This window comes from Palaemon carinicauda, chromosome 40 (genome assembly GCF_036898095.1).
Source record: "Palaemon carinicauda isolate YSFRI2023 chromosome 40, ASM3689809v2, whole genome shotgun sequence".
NCBI classification, from domain to species: Eukaryota; Metazoa; Arthropoda; class Malacostraca; order Decapoda; family Palaemonidae; genus Palaemon; species Palaemon carinicauda.
The window spans coordinates 49948890-49975631 of record NC_090764.1 but is presented as its reverse complement, the minus strand read 5'-3'; the positions used below and the strand labels follow the sequence as shown (position 1 = coordinate 49975631).

At 41.1% G+C, this 26742-nt stretch overlaps 1 protein-coding gene across 2 annotated transcripts in view; it reads left to right on the top strand.

The window, feature by feature from the left end:
- The window catches only part of Wwox (WW domain-containing oxidoreductase), a 111234-nt gene that overhangs the window by 35282 nt on the left and 49210 nt on the right, over positions 1-26742 (top strand). For both annotated transcript variants that reach the window (XM_068363709.1, XM_068363710.1), the window contains exon 3: positions 10408-10472. In XM_068363709.1, the coding sequence (XP_068219810.1) occupies positions 10408-10472 (65 nt within the window). The remainder of the gene's footprint in view (positions 1-10407; positions 10473-26742) is intronic.

Sequence of the window (26742 nt, the reverse complement as noted above, 5' to 3'; positions counted from 1 at the left end):
ATATATCATCTTTAAGAATTGTAAACCTGCCGGATCCAGGAAGAACATTTTCGTACATAAGATATGGGAAAATTTAAAAGTGAAATATATTGTGTATTACCTAATTTATGAAAATTACATTAATTTTATTTTTATCATTCATATATATATATATATATATATATATATATATATATATATGTATATATATTATATATATGTATATATATTATATATATATATATATATATATATTATATATATATATATATATATTATATATATATAATATATATATATATATATATTATATATATATATATATTATATATATATAATATATATATATATATATATATATATATATATATATATTTAATATATATATATAGTATATATATGTATATATATATGTATGTATATATATGTATATATACGTATGTATATATACATACATACATATATATATATATATATATATATATATATATATATATATATAAATATGTATGTATATATATGCATATATACACACACACACACATATATATATATATATATATATATATATATATATATATATATCTTATTTTCTCGGTGCAAGAATGTTGTAGGAAACTATGCCTCTGGTTGTAGTTGAACTTGTTCACCTCAGTTTATCCAAAATTTTTGAATATTTCATCCATGGAATTACTAGCATTCTAAATTACAGAAAGAAAATTGCAAAAACTAAGAATAAAAATCACGGGTTTTGAAATTGAATCCCTTGACCAAAAATTGGGCTAAATATGGCTGTGATCACAGAATATTGATATCCTAGGATGGAAACCCTGAACTGGCACAGGACTGAGCTTCAACAATATCTCGCCAAACAAATTTCAGGGTCGTTTTGAAATGTTTAAATAGACAATATGACAAGGATATTCAACATCCATATGATTGAAGAATTTTTTAGTATCAGCAAAACAAGATAAAGTAAGCTATTTCTTTACTATATTTCTTCTTTTCTTTTAACTTATTTGTTATCATATTTAGGAATTTATCAAGTCAGCATGTAAATTTAATAGACCTTATAATATCTAAGGGCACACTTTTGAGGCCGTATTGCTTTTGAAACTTGTCGAACCACCCTTTGCTGGCTGTAAAGCCTCGTCCTCGATGCCGCTAATCACTCGTCGTAGTGCTAGTACGCTGTGGTTTGTCAGCATCATCGTCATCGGCTTCTTCTTTGTCTTCGTCATCGGGCAAGGTTTGATAAAAAATAGACTTGGCCTTTGTCCTGATCATATTAGTATCCACTCACATTTTTTTTCGTACAATATGGCGTCCACAAGGCTAATGCAGCTTCCACCTTAACAATTTGCTTATTACGCGGCATTACCGCACGTTTCGCTTCTTTGCCCTGGTTGTTCACTTCATCTTTCTTTATATAGCGCACAGTAGATTAGTTCACGCTATAATGGCGTGCCACCGCAGCATAACTTCTGCCTTCCTTTAACATATCTAAAATTTTACCTTTTCAGTGATTATCATCATCTTCCTCCTCCTCTTCGGCTCACTAGAGGAATCTTTCATAGGAGCACATCGCTTAGCAGGCATTTTAATGGCTTTACAAAAGTTAAATGAATCAAAGAACACTACGAACGCGAGACACTTGTAAGAGTACAGTACAGCGTGAACGAGAGACTGGCGGAGCTGCGGGATACTCCAAGGGAAGATGCTGGGAAAGGATGCGATAATGCGCAACCAGTCAGCTCACGGGATACATCCTCTTATGCTCTGTTTTGTCGATCTCACGCCAGTAACAAATCACGTGCCTTGTCTGACTTTGAGTGGGTATAAGTGCGAGCTGCTGCTCCTTGTCTGACAGCCCATAAAGCCGTTTCTTTCATGTATCAAGATAAAACATGGCTGCTTTCTGCAATATGGTGCTATTTTTTAATTTGTATTTTTCAACAAAAAACCTGCGATGCATTGAGTCAGCGATAGTCGAACCTTGAAGTGGTGAGGGATCACTGTATACAGACATGACTCATTTAAGTTTTACTACCCGCCGTATCCACACTGCAAGTCTCTGCTGGAGTTAGTGATTCCTTGATTCAAGCCACAGTCTGTTGAGCCTACACATGCGTGAGAAGGGCATGACATATTAGTTGCCAGAACCTCGATGATTCTTCATCAGCCGTACCAGCTTGCGCTCTGGCGTACCCATATTAAATGACTCAGGTTTGTATTGCCAGGAAAAATACAAATTATATTAAAAGTTTTATTTCTGGGCTCAACCTGTGTCGGCCAGTGAAATGCTCCTTCAGCACCATTTCTAAGGAATATAACTGCTAAAATATTACCAGAGAAAAAAATGTATAGGAATGCTAGGTTGAACTAGCTCGCTCACCTATAGGTGTCGGTATAATCTAGGGCGAAACAGACCAGAGGTCTCGTACCATTTAGATATCTCCTCTTCAAAATCCCTCAATAGTGAGGTGCGGTTCAACCTCCCCTGCCGCGCAGACTAGTACTACTAACTCTACCCACACTTGCCCAGCACTCCTTATAGCACCCCTAAGTTTGGGGTCTGATCAGGGGGGGACAACTAGGGTGGGTTCACTGGGCGGCACAGGTCTCTCGCCCAGAAAAAGATTTTTCCTTCGTCAAAATCCCTTTTCTGGGCTCAACCTGTGCCGGCCAGTGAAATAGTACCAGAGAAACGAACCCAAACTTCAGTAAATATAAGGGAACGAATCAAAATCAACATAACATAACAGTGGTTTAATCAAGAGTTGCAGTGCAGAATGTAAATATGACAATTAATAATAGAGATAAACAATATCTAAGACATGGGGACACCCATGGGTGACAACAAACTGAACTCAGGTAGGAACTGTAAGTGAGCCAGGTAAGAGGAAGAAGATGGCAAGACATAGTACATTCAGGAATTAATTAGGAATTAATTTGTTCGGGGGATACCACGCTCCCTGCGGCTACGGTAGCAAGCTGAAGGGCCTCTAGATGTTTAAGATAGTACCGCCTGAACACTGACGGGGATTTCCATCTGGTATATTTAGTAAGAACTGCTAAGTTCATGTGATGGAAAAAAATTTATTGAGGTTGCTACCGCCCGTATGTCATGGACGTGAGGGGAATACAAAATCTGTTGTCTGATCCCTTTTAAAGTTATAGTCCCTCCCTGTTCTCTGACGAACAAGGGTCCTGAGGTCTTATAGGAAGTCCTTGATAGAAAGGACTTTAGAGTGGTAACAGGGCACAGGGAAGGATCCTGAGGGAGCGGGATAATTTTCCAGGAGGACCATCTGTTCTGAGGGTCTTCATTTTTGGCCAAGAAGACTTTGTCTGGGGAGAGGAGGACTTCTCCTGATGGAAGGAACTCGATGTGGCCTGGATCTCTTGACAAGGCCTCTAATTCCGAAATTCTACCGCCGGATGCTAAACTCACTAGGAATAGAGTTTTTCTGAGTTGAGGTATATACTCACATGAGTCGTTGATGGTTTCTGACGCCAGTTTGAGGACATCATTGAGAAACCAGGAAACCGAGTTAGGACGAATGGATGGTTTCAGTCTGGCACAAGCTCTTGGGATTGAAGCTAGCAATGAGCCTGTTAGATCTATATTAAACCCGACCAGGAAAATTTTCTTCAAGGCAGATTTAATGGTAGTAATAGTGTTAGCTGCCAAACCTGACTCAAACAAGGTCCTGAAAAGGGTAACTGTTAGGTTTAATATCATAAAGACAACATTAGAATCCTTCAAAAACTTTGCTAGTTTTTTTACCGCTGAGTCATATTGACGAAGAGTGGAGTCTCTTTTATCTGATTCTAAGAATAAAGTATTCGGGGGATCTATGTTAGCCCCTTTGTGGGCCTCAAACTTTATGAGGTCTATAAAGTTAGGTCGTTCCGAATGTTTGAGGAAACGAACACAGTGCGCGTTTGTACTATTTGGGTCAAAACCAGGTTGGGAATCTGGCGAGGGCGGAGACTCAGCTCCAGTAAAAGAGGCAACCAATTGCTCTTGGGCCAATTGGGGCCCACCAGGGCTACTTGACCTTTGAAGGTTCGAAGTTTGTCCAGCACCTTCATCAATAGGTTCACCGGTGGGAAAGATAAATCCTTTCCCAGGTGTTCCAGTTCAGAGACATGGCATCTGTGGCGTAAGCCCGAGGGTCCAGGTTGGGGGCCACATAACATTTCAGTTTGTGGTTGGACTCCGTCGCGAAGAGGTCTACCTGGAGGTCCGGTACCTGGGAGAGGATCCACTGAAACGATTTTTGGTCTAGTGACCATTCTGATTCCAACGGGGACGCCCTTGAGAGTACGTCTGCCACAACGTTCCGAACTCCAGCCAGATGGACAGCTGATAGGTGCCATTGGTTCGAGGCTGCTAGGGAAAAGAGTTCTACCATCACATGGTTGATGGTGCCTGACTTGGAGCCCCCTCTGTTTAGGTAACGAACTATAACTTTGTTGTCGAGAACTAGTCTCAGGTGTTGCTTCTTGGCCGGGGAAAAACGTTTTTAGAGTTAGTAAGACCTCCATGGCTTCTAGGACGTTTATGTGGAACTGTTGGAACATTGTGGACCAAAGGCCCTGAACCTTCCTGTGTTGGGAATAACCTCCCCAACCTGATAGGGAGGCATCCGCGTGGATGACTATCTTTGGAGGAGGGTACCGTAGCGGGACCGATTTCGACAGGCTCTTGGTGGTTGTCCATGGGAGAAGCCTCTTCCGAAGAATGGGAGGAAGACGGGTCTTCTTGTCTCGAAATTTGTTGCTCGCTCTGGAGCGCCAAACCCGGTTTATGTCCTTCAGTTTCGCTTTCAGAAGAAGGTCTGTCACTGAAGCGAATTGTAGGGAACCTAGGGTCATTTCTTGGTTCCTTCTGGATGTTATCTTTTCCCCGAGAAAGCGTTTGGTATTCTTTGCCATCTCTATTCTCTTGGACCTGGGGAGACATAGGGTGTGAGATCGTAGGCCCCATTGTAATCCCAGCCACTGAAACTTGGTCTTCGGTGTTAGGCGGGACTTTTGAAATTTATTTTGGATCCCAGAGACTGAAGATACTGGGTCACTTTGTTTGTCGCTTTGAGACAATCCCCGACGTTGTCTGACCAGATTAGCCAATCGTCCAGATATGCGACGACTTGGACCCCTTGGGTTCGAAGTTCTTGAATGACTGATTCCGCCAATTTCGTAAAGATTCTGGGCGCGATGTTGAGCCCGAAAGGCAACACTTTGAACGTGTAAGCCTTGTTGCCTAGTCTGAACCCTAGGAATGGGCGGAAATGTCTCGCTATTGGAACATGATAGTAATCATCGGTAAGACCGATGGAGGTGGTGACGGCCCCACGGGGAAGTAAGGTCCGTACCTGCGAGACGGTAAGCATGTGAAACTTGTCGCATTGAATGAACAAGTTTAGCCGGGCAAGATCGAGGATGACTCTCCGGCGGCCTGAGTCTTTTTTCGGGACTGAATAAGCGACCTTGAAACTTCAGATGTTTTGTTTCTTTGATCGCGTTCTTGCGCAATAGATCCTGAGTAAACAGGGTCAGATCCGGTGTCGGGAGTTGATGGAATTTGTTCGGTGGAGGAGGCCCTTCTATCCAACTCCACCCCAGGCCCTTGGAAATTATGCTGAAGGCCCAAGGACTGAACCTCCAGAGACCCCTGAACGCATGAAGCCTCCCTCCTACCTGAAGAATCTCAGTAGGTGGAGGGTTTTCCGCCACGGCCTCCACGTGATCCCTTTCCACGGGAGAAATATCTCCCCTTGCCTCTGTTCTGAAAGGATCCTCGTGAACCAAGGCCCCTGCCTCGCTGGTATCCTTGAGAGGAACCCCGGGACTCATAGGCAGGGTTATAAGCCGGTGAGGTGAACGAACTCGAAGCCACTTGGCTTTTAGGGAAGAGAACATATTCCTCTTGGGGCTGAGGCTTGGAGGTGGAGGGTTGGATGGTCTGAGCAACCGGGACCGGCTGGACTACCTGGAGAGGCTGGCGGAACTGGGCAGAGTTATAAGGACGTAGCCTTTTCCTGCCCCGGGATTGAATGTTCGACTGTTCGAACTTCCGTTTGGGAGTGAGACCCCAACGGACTTTGAGGCTCTGGTTCACCTTGTCAGCTTCGCTTAACACCGAGTTGACCATGTCCTCTGGGAACAGGTCCGGGCCCCAAGCGGAGGATTTAATGAGTTTATTCGGCTCATGGCGGAGAGTAGCCTCTGATAGAACATGTCTACGGCAACGTCTTCTGGCTACCAAGAAGTATTAGCAATCCGATAACAAGGATTGTAAGGTGGCCTTTGTCATGACCTCAAAATCGTGTTCCCCCCCATAGTTGAGGGAAAACATCTCCCCCACCGTCGAGACGTTTAGGCTCCTTCTAAACTTAGACCGGGACTCGAACTCGAGGCGAATTAAGGTTTCAGGAAGTCTTGGAAGACGTTCCCTAAATCGCGTCGACGCACAATCAGCAGATAACTTACCAGAGGTAAATGTTGACTGAATGTTAAGCCAACATTCGTTACCTGATGGGAGCAGAAGAGATGTAGGGTCTGTCTCCCGAAGCTGGGGCAAAGGTTTGTCTTCGGCCACTGCCTGAAGAGCTAAGTCCACCATCTTGGTGACGCCAGGAGTAGGGGTCTGCTCGTTCACAAGAAACATAGTGTATGTGCTCTTGTGGGGAGTCAGCATGGTGTTCGTGCAACCCCACTCGTTCAGGGTTCTAACCCAACAGACTGAGCCTGTTCTTTTGGGAAGGTAACGGTCTCCTTAGGAACCTTATCTAGCCGTGGTCCCTAAGACTTAACTGGTTTGGTGATTTGGAAGACCTGTGAGTCTTTGATAGGGGCTGGCGGGTAGCTTTAACTTTAGGGACAACAGGACGTGGCCTGACATCAGCCACGTTCTTCCTTGAAAACCCTTAAAAGGAAGAGACACAGGGTCTCTTTGGCCTGACACTCCGGACGAACCCGCCAACCCAGATCTAAAGAGTCGCCAAGGTAGAAGTCAGGGAAGACTGCGAGCTCCGAAAGAGGGTATACCGTTACTAATGAACAAGGTAACTCCGTTGGGAATGTAAAATAAATAGATCGAGAATAAATGTTTAAACCGACCAATCACAAAGGAAATAAAATGAAAATCCCAAAAGATTATATCCGAAGTTAAAATTATAGATAGTAACGACAGGGGCACCTACAGTGTGTCCCATAGTAGGGTAGTAACCCAAAAAGATCCGGGTGCTCCGAATTCCTAAAATAGACCGGTATGAAACCGGGATCAAAGGCTATGAACAAAATTCCGGACCGGTATAGTAACCGGGGGAAAAACTTTTCATAAATTAACTGACATTGTTAAAATAATTCCGTAAAAGGTGAAGATTATCAATGAAATAATATTGTCATAGCGAGAAATTATCCCGTCGGTACTGGGGAAGTATAGAATAATATAAAGATACATAAGTATCCCATAGCAGGTCAGTAACCTAAAGAGATCCGGTTGCTCCGAATTCTTAAATTAGACCAATATGAAACTGCGTAATAAGTTAAGATTATCAATGAAATAATATTGTCATAGCGAGAGATATACTATCCCGTTGCTACTTGGAAGTATAGAATGAAATAAAGATACATGAGTATCCCATAATAGGTTAGTAACCTAAAAGGATCCGGGTGTTACGGATTCTTAAAATAGACCGATATGAAACCGGGGCAAAAGGCTATGAACAAACTCTAGGACTGGTTTAGTAACCGGGGAAATACTTATAAATAAACTGACATTGTTAAAACAATTCCGTAATAAGTTAAGGTTATCAATGAAATAATATTGTCATAGCTTGAAATACAGTACACTATCCCGTCGTTACTTGGGAAGTATAGAATAAAATACAGATACATGAGTATCCCATAATAGGTTAATAACCTAAAAAGATCCGGGTGGACCGGATTCTTAAAATAGACCGATATGAAATCGGGGCAAAAGGCTATGAACAAAATTCGGACCGGTATAGTAACCAGGGAAAAAATTATCAAAAATTAACTGACATTGTTGAAACATAATAAGTTAAGATTATCAATGAAATAATATTGTCATAGCGAGGAATATACCATCCCGTCATTACCAGGGAGGTATAAAAAGGATGTATAAATAAGGGATTAAATAGTAGAAAATAATAGTCCCGGACTGGGAACAGAAATACTTAAAGTAAACTTAAAGTTACATCCTTAATACATATAATAAAAAACTCCTATAATTATGATCCAATACTGTACATTAACATCCGTGAAAATATAGGGTTCCCGTAGGGAAAGTAGGAATCATAAACTGTGTCAGTATCATCAGATCCGGCAGTATTGTAAGCCCGGAGGTCCCAATGTCTGATGACGGGAGGGTACGGTGGGAGAATGTACCGGGACGAAGGTAATGATTCGTGTAGAATGCTATGATTGTAGATTAATAATATGTCCTACTACGAACGATAATGGCAGGAGGTACCGTATGATGGGGACACTCCTAACCTATAGATAAGGTCTCATTCCTAATTCCATTAAGCTAAAAGCAAAAGCCATACTAAGAAGGCATAAAGTAGACTGGCCAATTACATGGATAGGGCACGTGATAAAGTCCTCGGCGGTCCCGACCCTCCTCCTCCCCCAACTGATGGCCAATCGAGACGACGGGAGGGGGGGGGACGAGAACCGCCCGGGATGAATGAGACTATGTAGCCCCCGTGAGATAATCTCGGTCCTCAGCAGGGTTGCCAGGTTGGCCTTTTTTCCAGGCCCAAAAACCTCAAGTTTGGCCTTTTGAAATTGGTTGGCCTTTAATAACAATGAAAAAACTGGGTCTTAAATACTCTATTTTTTGCCTTTTTTTCTAATAACAGGTTGGCCTTTTAAAGCTGTGGATGATTAGAAGTTGGCCTGTTCCCGTTTATAAAACCTGGCAACTCTGGGACTCCTCAGTATGTCGGAATGTTGAGGGAAGACTGAGGAACAAGCATGCTTGGCCCGTATGTCATAACCAACAACCATTGAGTGAGAGGAGAGACATGCTCTGGGGGGGGGGGGGATGGGGGGGGGGTTTGTACAGGGGAATCACGTGGACAGGTGGTGGTAGGCAGGGCTAACAACTGGAGACCTCAACACAACATGGAATACCCAAAAATATGATCATAATGGAGTTTGGCAATAAAAACAATATGAACCGTCAAAAATACTCAAAAGTAAATAATGAAAAAAGCGTAATCACGTAAAAATGGCTAGGCATGCTAAGTTAATAAGGCAAGAGAGGGACTCGAGCGAGTGGCACGGGAGGAGGCATGACGTCATCTCGGAAGATGGAAAACAGGGGTACCAACCTTACTACTGAACCGAACAGTAACACAAATAAAGAGCTACGCTAGAGTCCCACTCGAACCAAAACGTAAAACTATGTGGAGCGAAAATAAAACTAATAGTCAATATAACATCAAAGTGAAACGCTCCTAGAGAAAACAGCAAAACAGTTCCCGCGGGAACGCTATCCACTATATGCACGAGGGCAGGCATGCCAACATAACTGAGCCTTAATGATACGCTAACTCTGATACCATAGTATAATAATGATAATGATACGCTATAGTTGCAAGAATATAATTGGTGTAAAGGTAAAATCTCCCAAAAAGTTCGAACGAATAACAATAATGAAAGTAGCAACGAACGAACTAGCGAGAAAAGGCAGGACCGTGAAACCATGAACGGTTAGAAGGAACGCTAACACTATAAAACACTTCTGAAATAATAAAACAACGGTTACACTGCCCATTCACGCTTGAAACTCATGGACAAAGTACTCAACTTCGATGGAGTAACTGGGATTCCGCCATCAATGCGCAGAGAAGGGGAAAATAATGCAAAAAAACACCGAGAAAAACAAAACAAACCAAATGTATCAGGTACTAAAAAAGGAGTGCTGGGCAAGCGTGGGTAGAGTTAGTAGTACTAGTCTGCGCGGCAGGGGAGGTTGAACCGCACCTCACTATTGAGGGATTTTGAAGAGGAGATATCTAAATGGTACGAGACCTCTGGTCTGTTTCGCCCTAGATTATACCGACACCTATAGGTGAGCGAGCTAGTTCAACCTAGCATTCCTATACATTTTTTTCTCTGGTAATATTTTAGCAGTTATATTCCTTAGAAATGGTGCTATAGGAGCATTTCAGTTATATTCCTTAGAAATGGTGCTATAGGAGCATTTCACTGGGCGGCACAGGTCTCTCGCCCAGAAATAGATTTTTCCTTCATCAAAATCCCTTTTTTTGGAGAGCACTGAAATTAGTTAAGGGAAATTTTTATATCAAATTTTATGATTGTGTTTATTCTAATATACATCAGATTCATAATTACAATACATTGTTAATTATTTTCTTCCAGTCATTCGACACAGACAACACAGTGGCATCATCCAAGGACCAATAAGAAGAAGAAAGTCACAGGAGGTAAAAAAAGGCTTTGAGTGTTTTTCATGACGTTTCTATAAGTAGTAACCATCATCACTGTCATTTGTTCATAATGTCTAGTTTGTTTGTGGTTGATATAATCATCTGTTAATCTTTTTTTATACAGTTGTTTGTTAATCATGGGAAAATTTTTGTTACCAGAAATAACTTAATATATCCTCTTTTATTAAATTCCCTATTTTAGCATAACATGAAAGTCTTGGGAATCTGAAAATGTTTTTTCTTTTTTTATTTATAAAATTTCAGCATTTCATCATCCAATTTTAGCTCGGTGAAGTATTGTTACAGTCTATGCAAGACAATTAGAATATATGAGCTACAGAATAGGTGTGAGGAATGGGATTTTTATTTGGGGATGAGTTTCTATATTATCTCAAGCATAAGCATAAGGAAAAAATAAGACTGATAATGTGTGGAAAAGTGTATAGAAAGAGTCAAGTAGTTTGGTGTCTATTTAATAAAGTTCAGCGGTTAAAGTTACCATCAATTATCCATTCCCGTCTCCCTATGCCTTTCCTAACCTCTCACCATCACCAATTCCTGTTTCCTTGCCACCCTCCTCCAATCTCTAATTTGCCTTCCTATGCACCATCTCTTTTTAGCTGCCACCATTTGTAAGGCTTTACCATTATTTGTGATGTTCCTCTATTGTATCGTTCTCTTGGTATTTAAGGATTGTAACAGTTTTTTGCATTTATTTTGTTCATTGTTTGAATTAGGATTTACGATTATTGAGGGTTTAGCACCATGGACTCCCTTTTATTTATTTATTTTTTTTTTTTTTGCAGGACAGGTTTACTGTCTGTGTTTTAATACTTCTTTAGTCCATAGTCTGCTTAGGTTTTATTTTCCATAATAGTAGTTTGTATTATGATAATCAACAACTTGATAAATATAGTCTCCTGGAAGCTAATAAAAATACCCAGATGGTTGGTAGGACATATAATTTGATTTACATTAAATGTACAGTATACAATACTCTCGTACAGGCAATTACAGTTTAAAGTCAAAATCTCACAATTACGCCCTTCATAGGTAAGAGTCCAGATCCTAGCTACTGTAACTGTTCTAAGACACTGGCTAAAAACCTCTCCCCATTCACAAGAAATGCTTCCGGTGCTGCTTTGAATCAATCAAGTGATTGTTTATGGGATCAACTTCTGCCAAAATTCTTATCCTTTTACTAAGAGTTCGGCCATTAATATTTGGCTATTCTCGTTACAAATGCTATATATGCTCTTAAACTTTATCAAGCAGTTAAGTCTTTAATGGTTGCTTATCACGTGAAGAGGTGTAATAATAACACGGAAGTGCTAGTCAACTCTTAGTTTCCTTTTTCCTCCTGGCCTGCTGTCATCATATATATATATATATATATGTATATATATATATATATATATATATATATATATATATGTATATATATATATATATATATATATATATATATATATATATATATATATTTAATATTCATATATATATATATATATATATACATATATATATATTTAATATTCATATATATATATATATATATATATATATATATATATATATATATACATATATATATATATATATATATATATATATATATATATATATATATATATATATATATATATATATATATATATATATATATATATCAGTTTAAGTGCTTGGGGTCTATTGTTGCAGCAAATGGTGGAGTGGAAGCAGATGTATGTTAAAGAGGGAATGAAGGATGCAAAGTGTTGGGGCCAGTAAAGGGAAGGGTAAAGAATAGAGGGTTAGGCATATGTGCCAAGAGGGTTCTGTATGAGGAAGTGATTATACCAACTGTGATGTATGGATCGGAGTTGTTGGGAATGAAAGTGACAGAGACAGAAATTGAATGTGTTTGAGATGAAGTGTCTGAGGAGTATGGCTGGTGTATCTCAAGTAAATAGGGTTAGGAACGAAGTAGTGAGGGTGAGAACGAGTGTAAGAAATGATATAGCAACTAGATGGGATATGAGTGTGTTGAGGTGGTTTTTCCATGTTGAGAGAATGGAAAATGGCTGTCTGTTAAAGAAGGTGATGAATGCAAGAGTTGATGGGAGAAGTACAAGAGGAAGGCCATGGTTTGGGTGGATGGATGGAGTGAAGAAAGCTCTGGGTGATAGGAGGATAGATGTGAGAGAGGCATGAAAGCATGCTAGAAATAGGAATGTATGGCAAGCGATTGTGAAGTAGTTCTGGTAGGCCATGCTACTTCCTCCAGTCACCTTGGATGACGGCGGAGGAAACAGCAATAGGGGATTCAGCGTTATGAAGCTTCATCTCTGGTGGATAACGGGGGAGGGTGGGTTTTGGCATCCTAGCAGTACCAGCCGAACTCGGTTGAGTCCCTCGTCAGACTGGGAAGAGCGTAGAGAGGAAAGGTCCCCTTTTTTTATTTGTTTGATGTTGGCTACCCCCTAAAATTGGGGGAAGTGCCTTGGTATATATATATATATATATATATATATATATATATATTTATATATACTGTATACTGTATATATATATATAAATATATAAATATAATATTTATATTACAGTGAACCCTCGTTTATCGCGGTAGATAGGTTCCAGACGCGGGCACGATAGGTGAAAATCCGCGAAGTAGTGACAGCATATTTACCTATTTATTTAACATGTATATTCGGACTTTTAAAACCTTCCCTTGTACGTAGTACTGTTAACAAACCACCCTTTAATGTACAGAACACTTAATGCATGTACTACAGCACCCTAAACTAAAACAGGCACAAATATTAAAGGCGATTTTATATCATGTGTTTCCTAAACACCTAAAAAGCACGATAAAAAATGGCAACCAATGTTTTGTTTACGTTCATCTCTGATCATAATGAAGAAACAAACTCATTTAGTGTACACATATATGTATAGGTTAGTTTTTGCATCGATTATATTGATTATACAGTACTGTATGTTGATTTTTTTATTACCAATGTTTTAGTTTACGTATTTTTCTTAGGACTTCCAAATGAAATCTTTTTCTTTATGACGCCGCCTGAAACGACGGCGTGTACGCTCAGTAAACAACCACGCTCAGAACAAACAAGGCATTTAACGCGCATGATGATAGTGATAAATAATGATACAGTACATACAGTATTTACAGTAAAAGCATTTACAAAATATGTTACCTTACAAATATAAATTATACAGTACTTGTACGTAGCAAAGCAGGAAAACAATTTGAGAGAGAGAGAGAGAGAGAGAGAGAGAGAGAGAGAGAGAGAGAGAGAGAGAGAGATTGTTTTACGTACGAATGTAAATTTTAAACAAAAAAAATATGATAGGTTACAACATGTAGACTTTTAAAACCTTCCCTTTAACTTAATGCATACAGTACGTACATTACTAAACTATAAAACAGGTTAAAGTAAAAAATAAAGATTGTTACTGTACTCACCACGAAAGAAGTTCAAGAAAAACTTGAATGACGATGGCGATGAATTTGCTGCACAGTAGAAATGATGATGATGAAGCTGATGATGTGTTCTACTGTGCAGTCAATGATAGTATTTTACGTCTCTTCAGACGGAGGTGTCTTTTCCTGGGACACCTCTTCAACTTCTTCCTGGGAAACTTCTTCAATTTCTTCCGAAGGCGTACTAGCAGGAGGAACTGGCTCTTTTTTGCGAGGCTGGAAGAACATTGTGATCGGAAGTTGTTGCCGCTGCTTCTTTTTTCGATCCAAGAGCATCCTGTAGGGAGTCATGATGTCATCGACCTTATTTGAGAATTGCATCGAGCGAACCATATCCTCGTCCCACTCTTGTAACATTTTTTTCGCCTCCTTCATATGGTTGCAGAACTTGGCAAGCCGTTCTAATGTTAAGCCCGTTTCTTCGACATTTTCTTGGGTCTCTTCCTGGGTACCCTCACTCTCTTCCTCACTTGCCGATTTCGTCAGGTCTTCGAGGTCTGCGTCAGTTAGGGGCTGGGAATGGCAGTCCAACAACTCGTCGACGTCTTCAGTCGTCATGTCGCCAAACCCGTCACCTCCAATTATGGCAGCCAACTGCACAGATTTCCGTATTGCAGAGTGTTGGATTTCCGACAGAGTAAATCCCTTGTCGTCGTAAACAATATCGGGCCACAGCTTCTTCCAGCTCGCATTCACGGTTGCAGGTTTCATCTCTTGAAGTGCCTTTTGAATATTCTGCAGGCACGTGGCTATGGTGTACTGCCGCCAGTACGCCTTCAAGTTGAAATCTTCATCCTCGTCATCTTGGGCAGCATCCACACACGCAACGAGGTCCGCCAAGGTATTCTTCGTGTAGAGGGCCTTGAACGCCCTGATAACCCCCTGGTCCATCGGTTGAATTAATGACGTGGTGTTGGGTGGCAGGAACTCAACCTGAACGCCCTCACGCGACAGGTCAGTTGCGTGTCCACCAGCGTTATCCATAAGGAGAAGGATCTTGAATGGCAAGCCCTTCTCTAAGAGATATTCATGGACTTGCGGGATGAAACACTGGTGGAACCAGTTGGAGGTCAGCATCTTCGTAATCCATGCTTTTTGATTATGCATCCAGTACACGGGAAGGAGATTCTTATTTTTATTTTTCAAAGCGCGAGGATTTTTCGACTTATAAATAAGCCCCGGCTTTAACAAAAATCCAGCAGCATTGCCACACATCACGAGGGTAACGCGATCCTTGAATGCCTTAAAGCCAGAGGCTTTGGCTTCCTCTTTGAACAGGAAAGTTCGCGACGGCATTCTCTTCCAAAACAAGCCGGTTTCATCCATATTAAACACTTGTTCCGGCTTGTATCCACCTTCAGCGATAATGTTCTTGAAAGTCTGGTTCACGTAAGTTTCAGCAGCGGCAGTGTCAGCGGAAGCAGACTCCCCATGCAGGGAAACGCTTTTCAGGGCGAAGCGTTTCTGAAACTTCGCGAACCATCCTTTGCTTGCGGAAAAACGTTTCTGAGGCTGGGAATCAGTGGATGTCCCTGGTTGAGGATCATCTGCATCATCATCATCTTCAGCATGGTTGCCGTCGTCGTCTTTAGGTTCCTTTGCAGCAAAATTCTCATATAAGCTCAAAGCCTTTGTTTGGATGGTGTTCGTATCCAACGCTATGTTCTTCTTCCGGCAGTTGGCAATCCACACAGCTAAAGCACCTTCCATGCGTACGATCGTTTTATTACGCGTTGTAACGACTCGCTTCGCTGATCTGCTAAAGGTGATTGCAGCAGTCTTTCTAATGTTCGCCTCGTCCTTTTTGATATAGCGAACGGTGGATTCGTTGATGCCAAAATGGCGGCCGGCGGCCGCGTAACTTCTACCATCTTTTAACATGTCGAGAAGCGTAACCTTCTCAGCTATCGTCATCATCCTTCGGTGGCGTTTAGGCTCACTACCAGCCTTACTAGAAGCAGAACGCTTGGGAGGCATTGTACAGTAGGATTTAACAGAAAGTTCAACAAAAAGTTCAACTTAAAACAGTCGCACACAGCACAGATTAAACTTCACAAACTTAAGAACGTCTACTCAGCAATACGCGGAAAGAGAAAGTGAACGATCCAGCCCCGCGAGAACTTTGATGCTGCGGGTAGAAGATGCGGGCAAAACACCAATCACAGGCTAGATAACAAAACTTGAGTTTTGATTCGTCATCTATCAGCGCTTGAACCAATCACAACCCGTCTTACAGTACTATGGTGCGTTGGTTACTCATAGAAGATGCCCCGCGCATAATGAACGTACGTAGATTAAGTACAATACCGTAATACAGTAATAATAAATAATGATAATAATACTGTACAGTAATAATAATAATAATAATAATGATTAATAATAATAACAATAATAATTTTATTAACAACAACAACAATAATAATAATAATAACAATAATATTAAAAATTTACGTACGCTATTTTACGCCTCTCTCTCTCTCTCTCTCTCTCTCTCTCTCTCTCTCTCTCTCTCTTTCTCTCTCTCTCTCTCTCTCTCTCTCTCTCTCTCTCTCTCTCGTACGCTTACAGTACAGTATTCGAAATGTGATTTTTGCAGCAAAGAATATTATTGGATGCAGTACTGTACTACGTACGTATACATACAAAAGATTCATGGAAAAGAAGCACATCCATTACAGTACACACCATTCTAATATGGTATGACTGCATCTGATTTGCGTTTCATGTTCGATTTAATTTTACTACGTACTGAATTATCGTATGATCACATTCTCTTTTCGTGTTTTATTTCTTTCTGTGCTGAATTATATATCATATGTAATGCAATGAACAATCAGTAAGAGCAGATATTACTAATTACAGTATTAATGGAATTACAGGTAACAAAATATCGTATTTGGTTGTCTTCAGATTTCGCGGTATTTTCGAATTTTCCGGAAAATCCGCGATATGTATATATATATGGGTTATGGGAAAACCCCGTGAAGTGGTGAATCCGCGATTGTCGAACCGCGAAGTAGCGAGGGTTCACTGTATATATAATGATAGATAGATAAGGAGCAGGCAGTCTATAGAAGTGGGTATTCAACCCTTGATTATATCCATGTAATTCATCAGTTAATGGAAAATCTACAGAATATGACAAACCATCATGTATGGCATATATAGACTATGAGAAATCTTTCGATTCTGTCAAAAACTCGAGCAGTAATAAAAGCCCTTCAGAGACAAGGGATAGGTGAATCTTACATTGAAACTATAGTAGATCTATACAGGAAGTACAGCAATCCTAAAACTACATAAAGATAATAAGTAGGTTCTGATTGAGAAAGGAGGTAGGAAGAACGTTCTGATTGAGAAAGGAGTTAGACAGGGAGACCCCATCTCTCCTAAATTATTCACCGCATGCCTAGAAGTTTTTAATATTAATGTGGAATACCTTAACTGCTCAAGACATACAGCTGACATAGTTCTGTCTAGCGAATCATGGTGAGAAGTGCAAAAAATTATAGAAAATCTGAATAGGTTAAGCAGAAATGTAGAACTGAAAATGGTTATGGATAAACCCTTACAAATTGTTAATTAGAATATGTATATAGGATACATAGTAAATGTTTCCCCAGGACACAAGACCAAAATTAAAAGAAGGATAATTATGTGATGGAGAGTTTATAGTAGAACAAAATGAGATTATGAAAAGTAAAAGGCCACTTTTTCTAAAAAGAAAATAAAGTTTTTAATCAAATGGCTCTACCAGCATTAACTTATGTATCAGAAACTTGGAGCCTCACGAGCCTCAGTAAAGCCTTAGACATAAGCATGTTAAAATTTTCAGAGCTATGGAAAGAATAATGATGGGAATAACACTAAGCGACAGAAAAAGAGTGACATGGATACGAGAGCAAACTAAAGTAAAGGATATTCTAACAACATGTAAGAAAAAGAAGTGGACATGGGCACGACATATAATGAGAATGACAGATAATAGATGGACATTAAGGATAACAGAATGGGTCCCAAGAGATTGCAAAAGAAGCTGAGGAAGGAAGAGAAGATGATGAGTTGATGAACTAAGAAATTTTGAAGGTGTTGATAGGCATAAAAAGACCAGAAACCGACGCAAGTGGAAGGACATGGATGAAGCCTTTGTTAAGTAATATATTTTCAGTAATATGTGAAATATTTACAAAGATCTTATTTCTTACTGTTTTCCCTATCATCCTTCACCTTATCTTGCCATCTAATTTTCTGCTTCCCTGTTGATCTTTTCCCTCTAATTCTCTGCTTCCCTCTTGATCTTCTCCCTCTAACAGGCTCCTCCTAAGCCCTCATCACTTTCTCCCAGCCATCCATCCTAAACAGTGCCCATATCATCACAGTTGAGACACTCTTATCATCTCTGTAATCTTTACTATGCCTGCCATTATTCTTATTTTGTCATTTTCCAGTCTTTCAAGCAGGGGTATTTCCCTAGTCCACCTCAGCATTCTCACCTCTGTTTTCCCAAGCTTTGCTTCTTTGTTTCGTCTTATAAAGCCTAATTTTAAATATTAAACTTAGCCGGTGAATATATAATAGCTGACGTCTCCGACGGCTCGACAGATTCCAAAAACTCGCGAGCGATCGCTGTGAAGGTTGCGGGTGTGACCACCAGCGCCGACTATCGGCCAGATACCGCATATACTTGTAAACATCTCCAGTTCTTCTCTGTCGGTCTTGTCGACAAGTTGGTTCCACTCGCTTTATGACCTCGAGTTTTCTACCGAATTGGTGAAGTACTTGGTTTTGGTTTTATTGCTTTCGCCGTGTTGGATTATTCAATACTATCTTCAAAAGAAAATCTTTTGAAAGGAGAGGAAAAGTGTTTTGCCCTTGCTTTTTTTTTTATCTCTGGTTTTTCCATAGAGTAAAGATGGCCGACCCTTCCCTCAGTGTACGGAAGTGTGTTTAAGGCTTTTAGTAATTATTTTATCACGTTATAAATTATTGTTGATATTTATAGATTTTCCTCTATATATTTTAAATCTCACCCGCCTTTATTAGGCCTCTTCGATTAGCTTTCCATTTATACTAAACATCAAGAGAAATTTTATGTTTTGTTTATATGCGGCGTTTACCTATTCCTTGTAGGCGGTCCTAACTTGGAAAACGAAGTTAAACAACGTTAAGCCCATTCAACTTTTATTTGTTAAGTTTAAATCAATTGCTCTGTAAGAGTTATGAAATGAATATTTTTTAGAAAATATTTTAAGAAATATATTCTTTGAATAGTCTTCGTGCTGTTTTTTCAAAGATGAACTAACGTTTGGTTTATTTATGCTACGCAGTTTGCGCTCTATCGTTACGATAGAGAAAGAGAGAATCACGGTTTCACTTTGCAGAAAGAGTAAATCGATTTTGACGTTTTGTTCATTCTTCTTTCAAACTGAAGTGTTTTAGATACTAATTTAAAGGAACTTGTTAATTTTCAATTTCTTAGTCCTTTCAGTTTTTTCCTTTGGTCAAATAACCTGTTTATTGACGAAGGGTGAGTGGGCAATTCTCTTGTGTGTGACAAGAGAGAGAGAGAGAGACGGAGAGAGAGAGAGAGAAAGAGAGAACGATCCGATCTTTATTCTCGTCCCAAGTCTCTGTACAAGGAGTTTGGGAGCGAGTAACGTTGTTCTCGATTCAGTTTTTTTTACTCTCGTCCCAAGTCTCTGTACGGGGAGAGAGGATAAAACGTTTTAGTTTTTATTCTCGTCCCAAGGCACTGTACGGTGAGAGATTGAAAACGTAGTCCTTAGTTGATCTAGTGTTTAGTCTCCTCCCCAGTCACTGATCCTTTTTAACTTTATATATTTCCGTTTTATTCGATATATATGTATATGTTTATTGATTTTTGCATGTGTGTTTCATTTTGTACTAATGTGCTTACATTATTCGACTCATTTCGCAATTCTAACCTTTTGATGTAAGGGAGAATTGCGTGCTTCAGGTAGAAATCAGTTTTATTCATGCCTAATGTGAAATTATTGAAAAATACGATATCAGTGAAGTAAGTGCAAAAAACATGTTCTGTGTTGCGGAGGGTTCGTTTGTTCGTGCTTGTCGCTCCCCTAGTCCGAGACCTCTTTCAGGCTCCCCTGCACCAGGGAGAAGTAATGTCGTAGGACTTAAGGGGACGAGAGGCTTTAACCAACGTACAGACGTTCCCTCTTTGGTATCGGACGTTTCTCGTCAAGATCGCCCTTACCTTAAGACGGGTGAGACTGTGTTCTCCTCGTCATCCGAAGACTTTTCGCAAAAGAAACCTTGGCGCAAGGTTTCTAGACCCTTGAAGCGAAAGTCAGTCCCTTCAGGACAGGTCCAGCGTCCTGGCTGTAGCCATTGGGACAGCTCTGACCCTTTGCAGTCGTCGGAAGACTGTTCGCCTATTAAACGCAAGCGTAACACGGGGTCCGAGGGTCGCGGTAAAGGCAATGTTTTGCCAACACAGACGTTACCGTCATCTCGGCCCGTTCCGACTCCCGTTGATCCTAAATGGGTTGTCCTGCAGGACATGCAGACTAAGCTTGCCTCCCTTATGGAGAAGTATGACGTTGAGCAGGTTCACGATGAACCTTCGCTTTCGAGTCGCCGTTACGCTAAACGAGACTCTGGCCGTCAGCCGCCCAAACGAGCATTTACTGTACTCGTCCGTTTGACGTTAGTGCTGACGTTTCTTGTACTTTGAAACGTGATGTCAGTAGTTTTTCACGTCAGTCACGTGACATGGATCCTCCCTCGCTGCAGTCTCGTGTTGACTTTCAACCACTGCCGCAGTCTCGTGTTGACGTTCAGCCGCTGCCGCAGTCTCGTGTTGACGTTCAGCCGCTGCCGCCGCAGCCCCGACCTGACGTTCGCCGACCGGCTCAGTTGCCTCGACTTGACGTTGAGCGTCAATCACCGCAGTCGAAGGTTGTTTTGCCTGGTCAGTCTATGCAGTCAAGGCAGTTCCGGCGTGACGTCGAGCGTCAATCAACTTCAGTTGTTGTTGTTGGTCAGTCACAAGGATTTCAGTCCTTTCGGCAGCGGCGTGACGTCGCTTCCTCTACTGCTACTGCTGCTCCTTTGCTTGTTGACATTGCCTGTCAAGCGTTGCCGCCGCGGCAGGTCTCTCCTTTTCATGAGACTCGGCAATTGTCGGACGAGGTTCCTTCAGATGAGGAAGTTGCTGATCCTCCTCCTACTGATATTCCTTTGGGGACTTTGTCAGACGGAGAGAAGCCTAAAGCTGCTCAGCCCTCTATGGACTTTAAAAAAAATCATGCTGATTTTTTAAGGATCTTTTTCCGGACCATTTTGTAACTGCTGCTCCTCGTTCGCCTCCGTCAGAGTTTACGCTAGGCCTAGCTACTTCGAAGCCGTCGTTTTCTAAGCTAGTGCTCTCTCGCTCTTCTAAATGAGCTTTACGTTTGCTAGGCGACTGGTTGATCACCAGGAGGAGTTTGGGGAAGACAGCCTTTGCTTTCCCTCCTTTTAAACTGGCTTCTAGAGCGAGCGTCTGGTATGACACGGGAGAAGTTCTCGGCTTGGGAGTTCCTGCCTCTGCCCAGGGAGACTTCTCAAGCCTCCTAGACTCTCCCCGTCGCCTGGCCATGAGACGCTCCAAGATTTTATGGTCGGCTTCAGAGCTAGACCATCTCCTGTTAGGAGTTTTTTCGAGCGTTTGAAGTTTTTATTTGTTGGATTGGTCCCTGGGAGCCTTAAGTAAGAAGGTCTCTCCAGCTGTCAATGTATTGCTGTACAATTTTGTCATGCATGAACAAGGCTATCAGGGATGGCTCCAATGATCTGACAGCCACGTTCACTGCAGGAACAAGGCTTTCAGGGAGGGCTCCAATGATCTGGCAGCCACGTTCACTGCAGGAGTACTTAAGATGTAAGTGCGCTCAATGTGTTCATTGTCAAGACAAACTTCACGGTGAAGACTACCAAATCTGTCTTGGCAGCAGTAAGGGAAGGCGACTGGATGGTCTCTCTTGACCTTCAGGATGCATACTTCCACATCCCGATTCATCCAAACTTTCAACAACTTCTGAGGTTTGTGGATGGGAAAGTAATGTACCAATGTCGAGCACTGTACTTCGGCCTCATTCCTGCTCCTCTTGTTTTTACAAGGCCCTTGCAAAATGTAGCAAGCTTTCTACATTTTTTGAGGATTCAGAGCCTCCCTTTATTTTGACGACTGGCTAATCAGGGCGTTGTCATTATATCGCTGTCTGGAGAGCCTCTAATGGACATTAGACCTAACCAAGGACCTAGGTCTCATAGTGAACGTAGAGAAGTCGTAACTTACAGTACCCCATCCCGGACTATTCTTTATTTGGGAATGGAGATACAGTGTCTGATTTTTCGGGCCTTTTCGTCTCCCACAAGAATGGAACAAGCTCTGTTAAGAGTCCTTCACTTGCAAGAGAAAAACAGTTGCTCTGTAAGAGTTTGAACTAGCCTCGTGGGAACTCTTTCATCGCTGGAGTAGTTTATCTCTCTGGGGAGACTCAACCTATGCCCTCTCCAATTTCACCTAAACCATTGGAACAAGGAGAAGGGCTTAGAGAGTATCTCTTTCCCAATCTCCAACTCAGTCTAGACATGTCTGACTTGGTGGGACAGCAACATCAGACTTCGAGAAGGTCTTTCTCTTGCGATCAAGAACCCAAACCATGTGTTGTATTCAGATGCATCGGATTTGGGTTAGGGAGCTCCACTGGACAGTCTGGAATGCTCGGGTCTTTGATCCACGGATCAGAAGGAACTCCATTTAAGGCAAGTAACATCTCTCCTTTGGCGAGATTTGTGCAAGGAAAAATGAATGTCTTGGCGGACTGCCTCAGCAAAAGAGGACAAGTCATCTCCATGGAGTGGACGTTGCATAAGACTGTGTGCGAGAAGCTATGGATGACATGGGGTCAACCCACCATAGATCTTTTTGCGACTTCACTGACAAGAGGCTCTCGACTTACTGCTTTCCAGTTCCAGATCCAGAGGCAGCCCACATAGACGCTTTCCTGCTGGACTGGTCTCACCTGGACGTTTATGCCTTTCCACCTTTCAAGATCCTAAACAAGGTGCTGCAGAAGTTCACCTCTCACGAAGGGACCAGGTTGACATTGGTTGCTCCACTCTGGCCCGCGAGAGAGTGGTTCACAGAGGTACTTCTATGGCTGGTAGACGTTCCAAGAAGTCTGCCGTTACGGATGGATCTCTTGCGACAGCCTCACGTAAAGAGATTTCATCAAAGCCTCCCCACGCTTCGTCTAACTGCCTTCAGGCTATCGAAAGACTCTCTTGAGCTCGAGGGTTTTCGAAGGAGGCAGCTAGAGCGATCGCGAGGGCTAGAAGATCCTCTACCATCAGGACCTATCAGTCGAAATGGGAGGTATTTAGAGACTGGTGCAAGTCCTCCTCTATTTCCTCTTCCAAGTGCCTCTGTAGCGCAGATTGCGAATTTTCTGCCTTATCTGAGAAACGGTCGCTCCCTCTCTGCATCCACCATTAAAGGCTACAGAAGCATGTTAGCTTCTGTTTTCAGGCATAAGGGTTTGGATCTTTCTATAACAAAGATCTCCAAGACCTGCTTAAGTCTTTCGAGACTTCCAAGGAGCGTCATATTTCGTCTCCTGCTTGGAACTTGGATGTGGTCCTACAGTTCCTTATGTCAGACAGGTTTGAACCATTAAATTCAGCCTCCCTGAAGGATCTTACCCTCAAGACACTTTTTTTTTGGTGAGCTTGGCTTCGGCTAAAAGGGTTAGTGAGATACATGCTTTTAGCAAGAACATCGGTTTCTCCGCTAATAAAGCAGTATGCGCTCTTCAACTTGGTTTTTTTGGCCAAGAATGAACTTCCGTCTCGTCCTTGGCCTAAATCATTTGAAATCCCCAGTCTTTCTGAGATTATGGGGAATGAAGTTGAAAGAGTGCTGTGCCCCGTTAGAACTCTTAAATTTTGTTTATCCAGAACTAAACCGCGACGAGGTTGTTCAGAGGCTTTATGGTGCTCCGTTAAAAAGCCCTCTTTGCCTATGTCTAAGAATGCGTGGTCTTATTTTATTAGACTTTTGATTCGGGAGGCACACTCTCAATTAAGTGAGAAGGATCATAGTTTACTTAAAGTCAAGGCTCATGAAGTTAGAGCGATAGCAACTTCTGTAGCGTTTAAGCAAAATAGACCCATTAAAAGTATTATGGACGCGACCTTTTGGAGAGGCAAGTCGGTTTTCGCTTTATATTACTTGAAAGATGTCCAGACTCTTTATGAGGACTGCTACACACTGGGACCATTCGTAGCAGCGAGTGCAGTAGTGGGTGAAGGCTCTACCACTACATTCCCTTAATCCCAATATCCTTTTAATCTACTCTTGAAATTTTTAATCTTATTTTGGGTTGTACGGGAGACTAAGAAGTCTTTCGCAATCTTTTTGATTTGGCGGGTGGTCAAAATATTGTTTCTTGAGAGCGCCCAGATTAAGGGTATTGATGAGGTCCTGTTATGGGGGTGTTCACCCTGGTTATAGCAGATACTGGGAGTCTTTCAGCATCCTAAGAGGATCGCTGGGCTTCGTGAGGATAGCGGACTAATGAGGCAGAGTAATAATCAGAGTCTGCTTCCTTACCAGGTACCTATACTTAAGTCTGTTTTTTGAATAATTGGCAAAAACTCTTGAGCATATACGCCTTTATTGTTTTAATACTGGTCTCTACCCACCACCATGGGTGTGAATCAGCTATTATATATTCACCGGCTAAGTTTAATATTTAAAAATGATATTTTGATTATAAAATAAATTTTTGAATATACTTACCCGGTGAATATATAAATTAAAGGCCCTCCCTTCCTCCCCGATAGAGACCTAGGGGACTGAGAAGAAATGGAGATGTTTACAAGTATATGCGGTATCTGGCCGATAGTCGGCGCTGGTGGTCACACCCGCAACCTTCACGGCGATCGCTCGCGAGTTTTTGGAATCTGTCGAGCCGTCGGAGACGTCAGCTATTATATATTCACCAGGTAAGTATATTCAAAAATTTATTTTATAATCAAAATATCATGTTTCTGATCCATACATGAATACTGGTCTTATTACTGTGCTATAGATCTTGCCTTTTAGCTTGATTGGAATTTTCTTATCACATACCACTCCTGCTACCTCCTTCCACTTCCCCACGCTGCTTTTTTCCTATTCTCAACTTCAGGTCCACTTCCTCCCTCCTAACTTATAATAGATCCCAAGTATCCAAATGGTTTTACATGTTTTATAACTGAGCCTCTACTTTCATGTATGGTTTTCCTGTCCCTACTTTATTCACTGCTTACCATAGCTTCAGTCTTATCCACATTTACCCTTAAGACACCCATTTCCAAAAGTCTCTTGCCACTCTACAACCTTTCTCTGTAGTTCTTCCTCATTTCAGTAGTAATCACCATTTCATCTGCATATAGCAACTTCCACAACTCTTAATTTCTGATCTCTTCACTTAACACATCAAAGAACAGTACAAATAAAAATGTGCTTAATACTGACCCCTGGTGTAATTCAATTTTAACTTCAAAGGTTTTTGGTTCTCCAACAGCTATTATTACTTTTGTCCTTGTTCTTTTGTATATCATCTCTACCATTCTAACCAACTTCTTTGGGACTTTCCTCTTCCTCAAGCACCAAAATATCAATTCTCTTGGTATTCTATCATAAGCCTTCTCTAATTCTACAAAAGTACAGAAGAGCTTCTGATTTCATTCTAGTCTCTTTTCCTGTAACTGCTTTACTATAAAAATGTCATCCACAGTCCCTCTTACTCTCATGAATCCATACTACTGTTCCCAATACTTTCAATCTCTCTCAATCTCTCATCTAGTACCCTCTCTATCAAACCATGCTCTGTTAGTTTAATTTCCCTTTAGTTACCACATTCCATGATTTCACCTTTCTGCTTGAATATAAATAACATTAGACTCTCCTCCCAGTCTTTAGTCATTATTTCCTTTCCCCATATTGCTCTCAAGAAATCCAGCATTTATTCTTGACCTTTTCAATTTGAAACTCAGAATGACCCAGTGCTTTACCATTCTCCATATTATGCAATGCCCGCTTCTCTTCTGAATTCTGTATCTCCATCACTGGCCTCTCTACCTTCTGTGCTTTTCCTAGCTCCTCTCTCATTTTCAGTATTCAATAGTTGCTCCAAATATTCTCTCCATCTCCTCTTAATATCATCATCCTTATGCAATATATTTCCATCTCTATCCCTTATGACTACCAGTTGCTGCAAATTCTGTGTTTGCCTTTTCCTAAAGTTTGAATTCTTATAGATATCCTTTTCATCTTCTTTTGTTCCTAGCCTTTCATTTAATTTCTCTACTGCTCTTCCATGGCTATACCTAATTTCCTTTTAGAGTGTTTTTCCTTTTCTCTGTACCATTTCTCTGCTCCCTGCACTTTTCTTGCTGCCCAGTCCTTAAATGCCTTTGATTTTCTTTTAACTGATTTTTGCACCACCCTGTCCCACCACCACTTTTATTCTTTCGACACACCATATCCACTGGTTCTTCCCAATAATTCCTCCATTTCCTCTACACATATTTCTTTTGTACCCACCCAAATATTTTCCACTCTGTTACCCTGTTCAATCTCCAAGTTCAACCTTTCCAGTCGTGTGTCTCTCTCAATCCTCCTAAAGTGTTCACACTTTTCTTCTTTAAGGTCCCAAATCTTACTTCTGGATCTCTTTCTCTTCACTATCAGTCTTTGTTATTTAACAC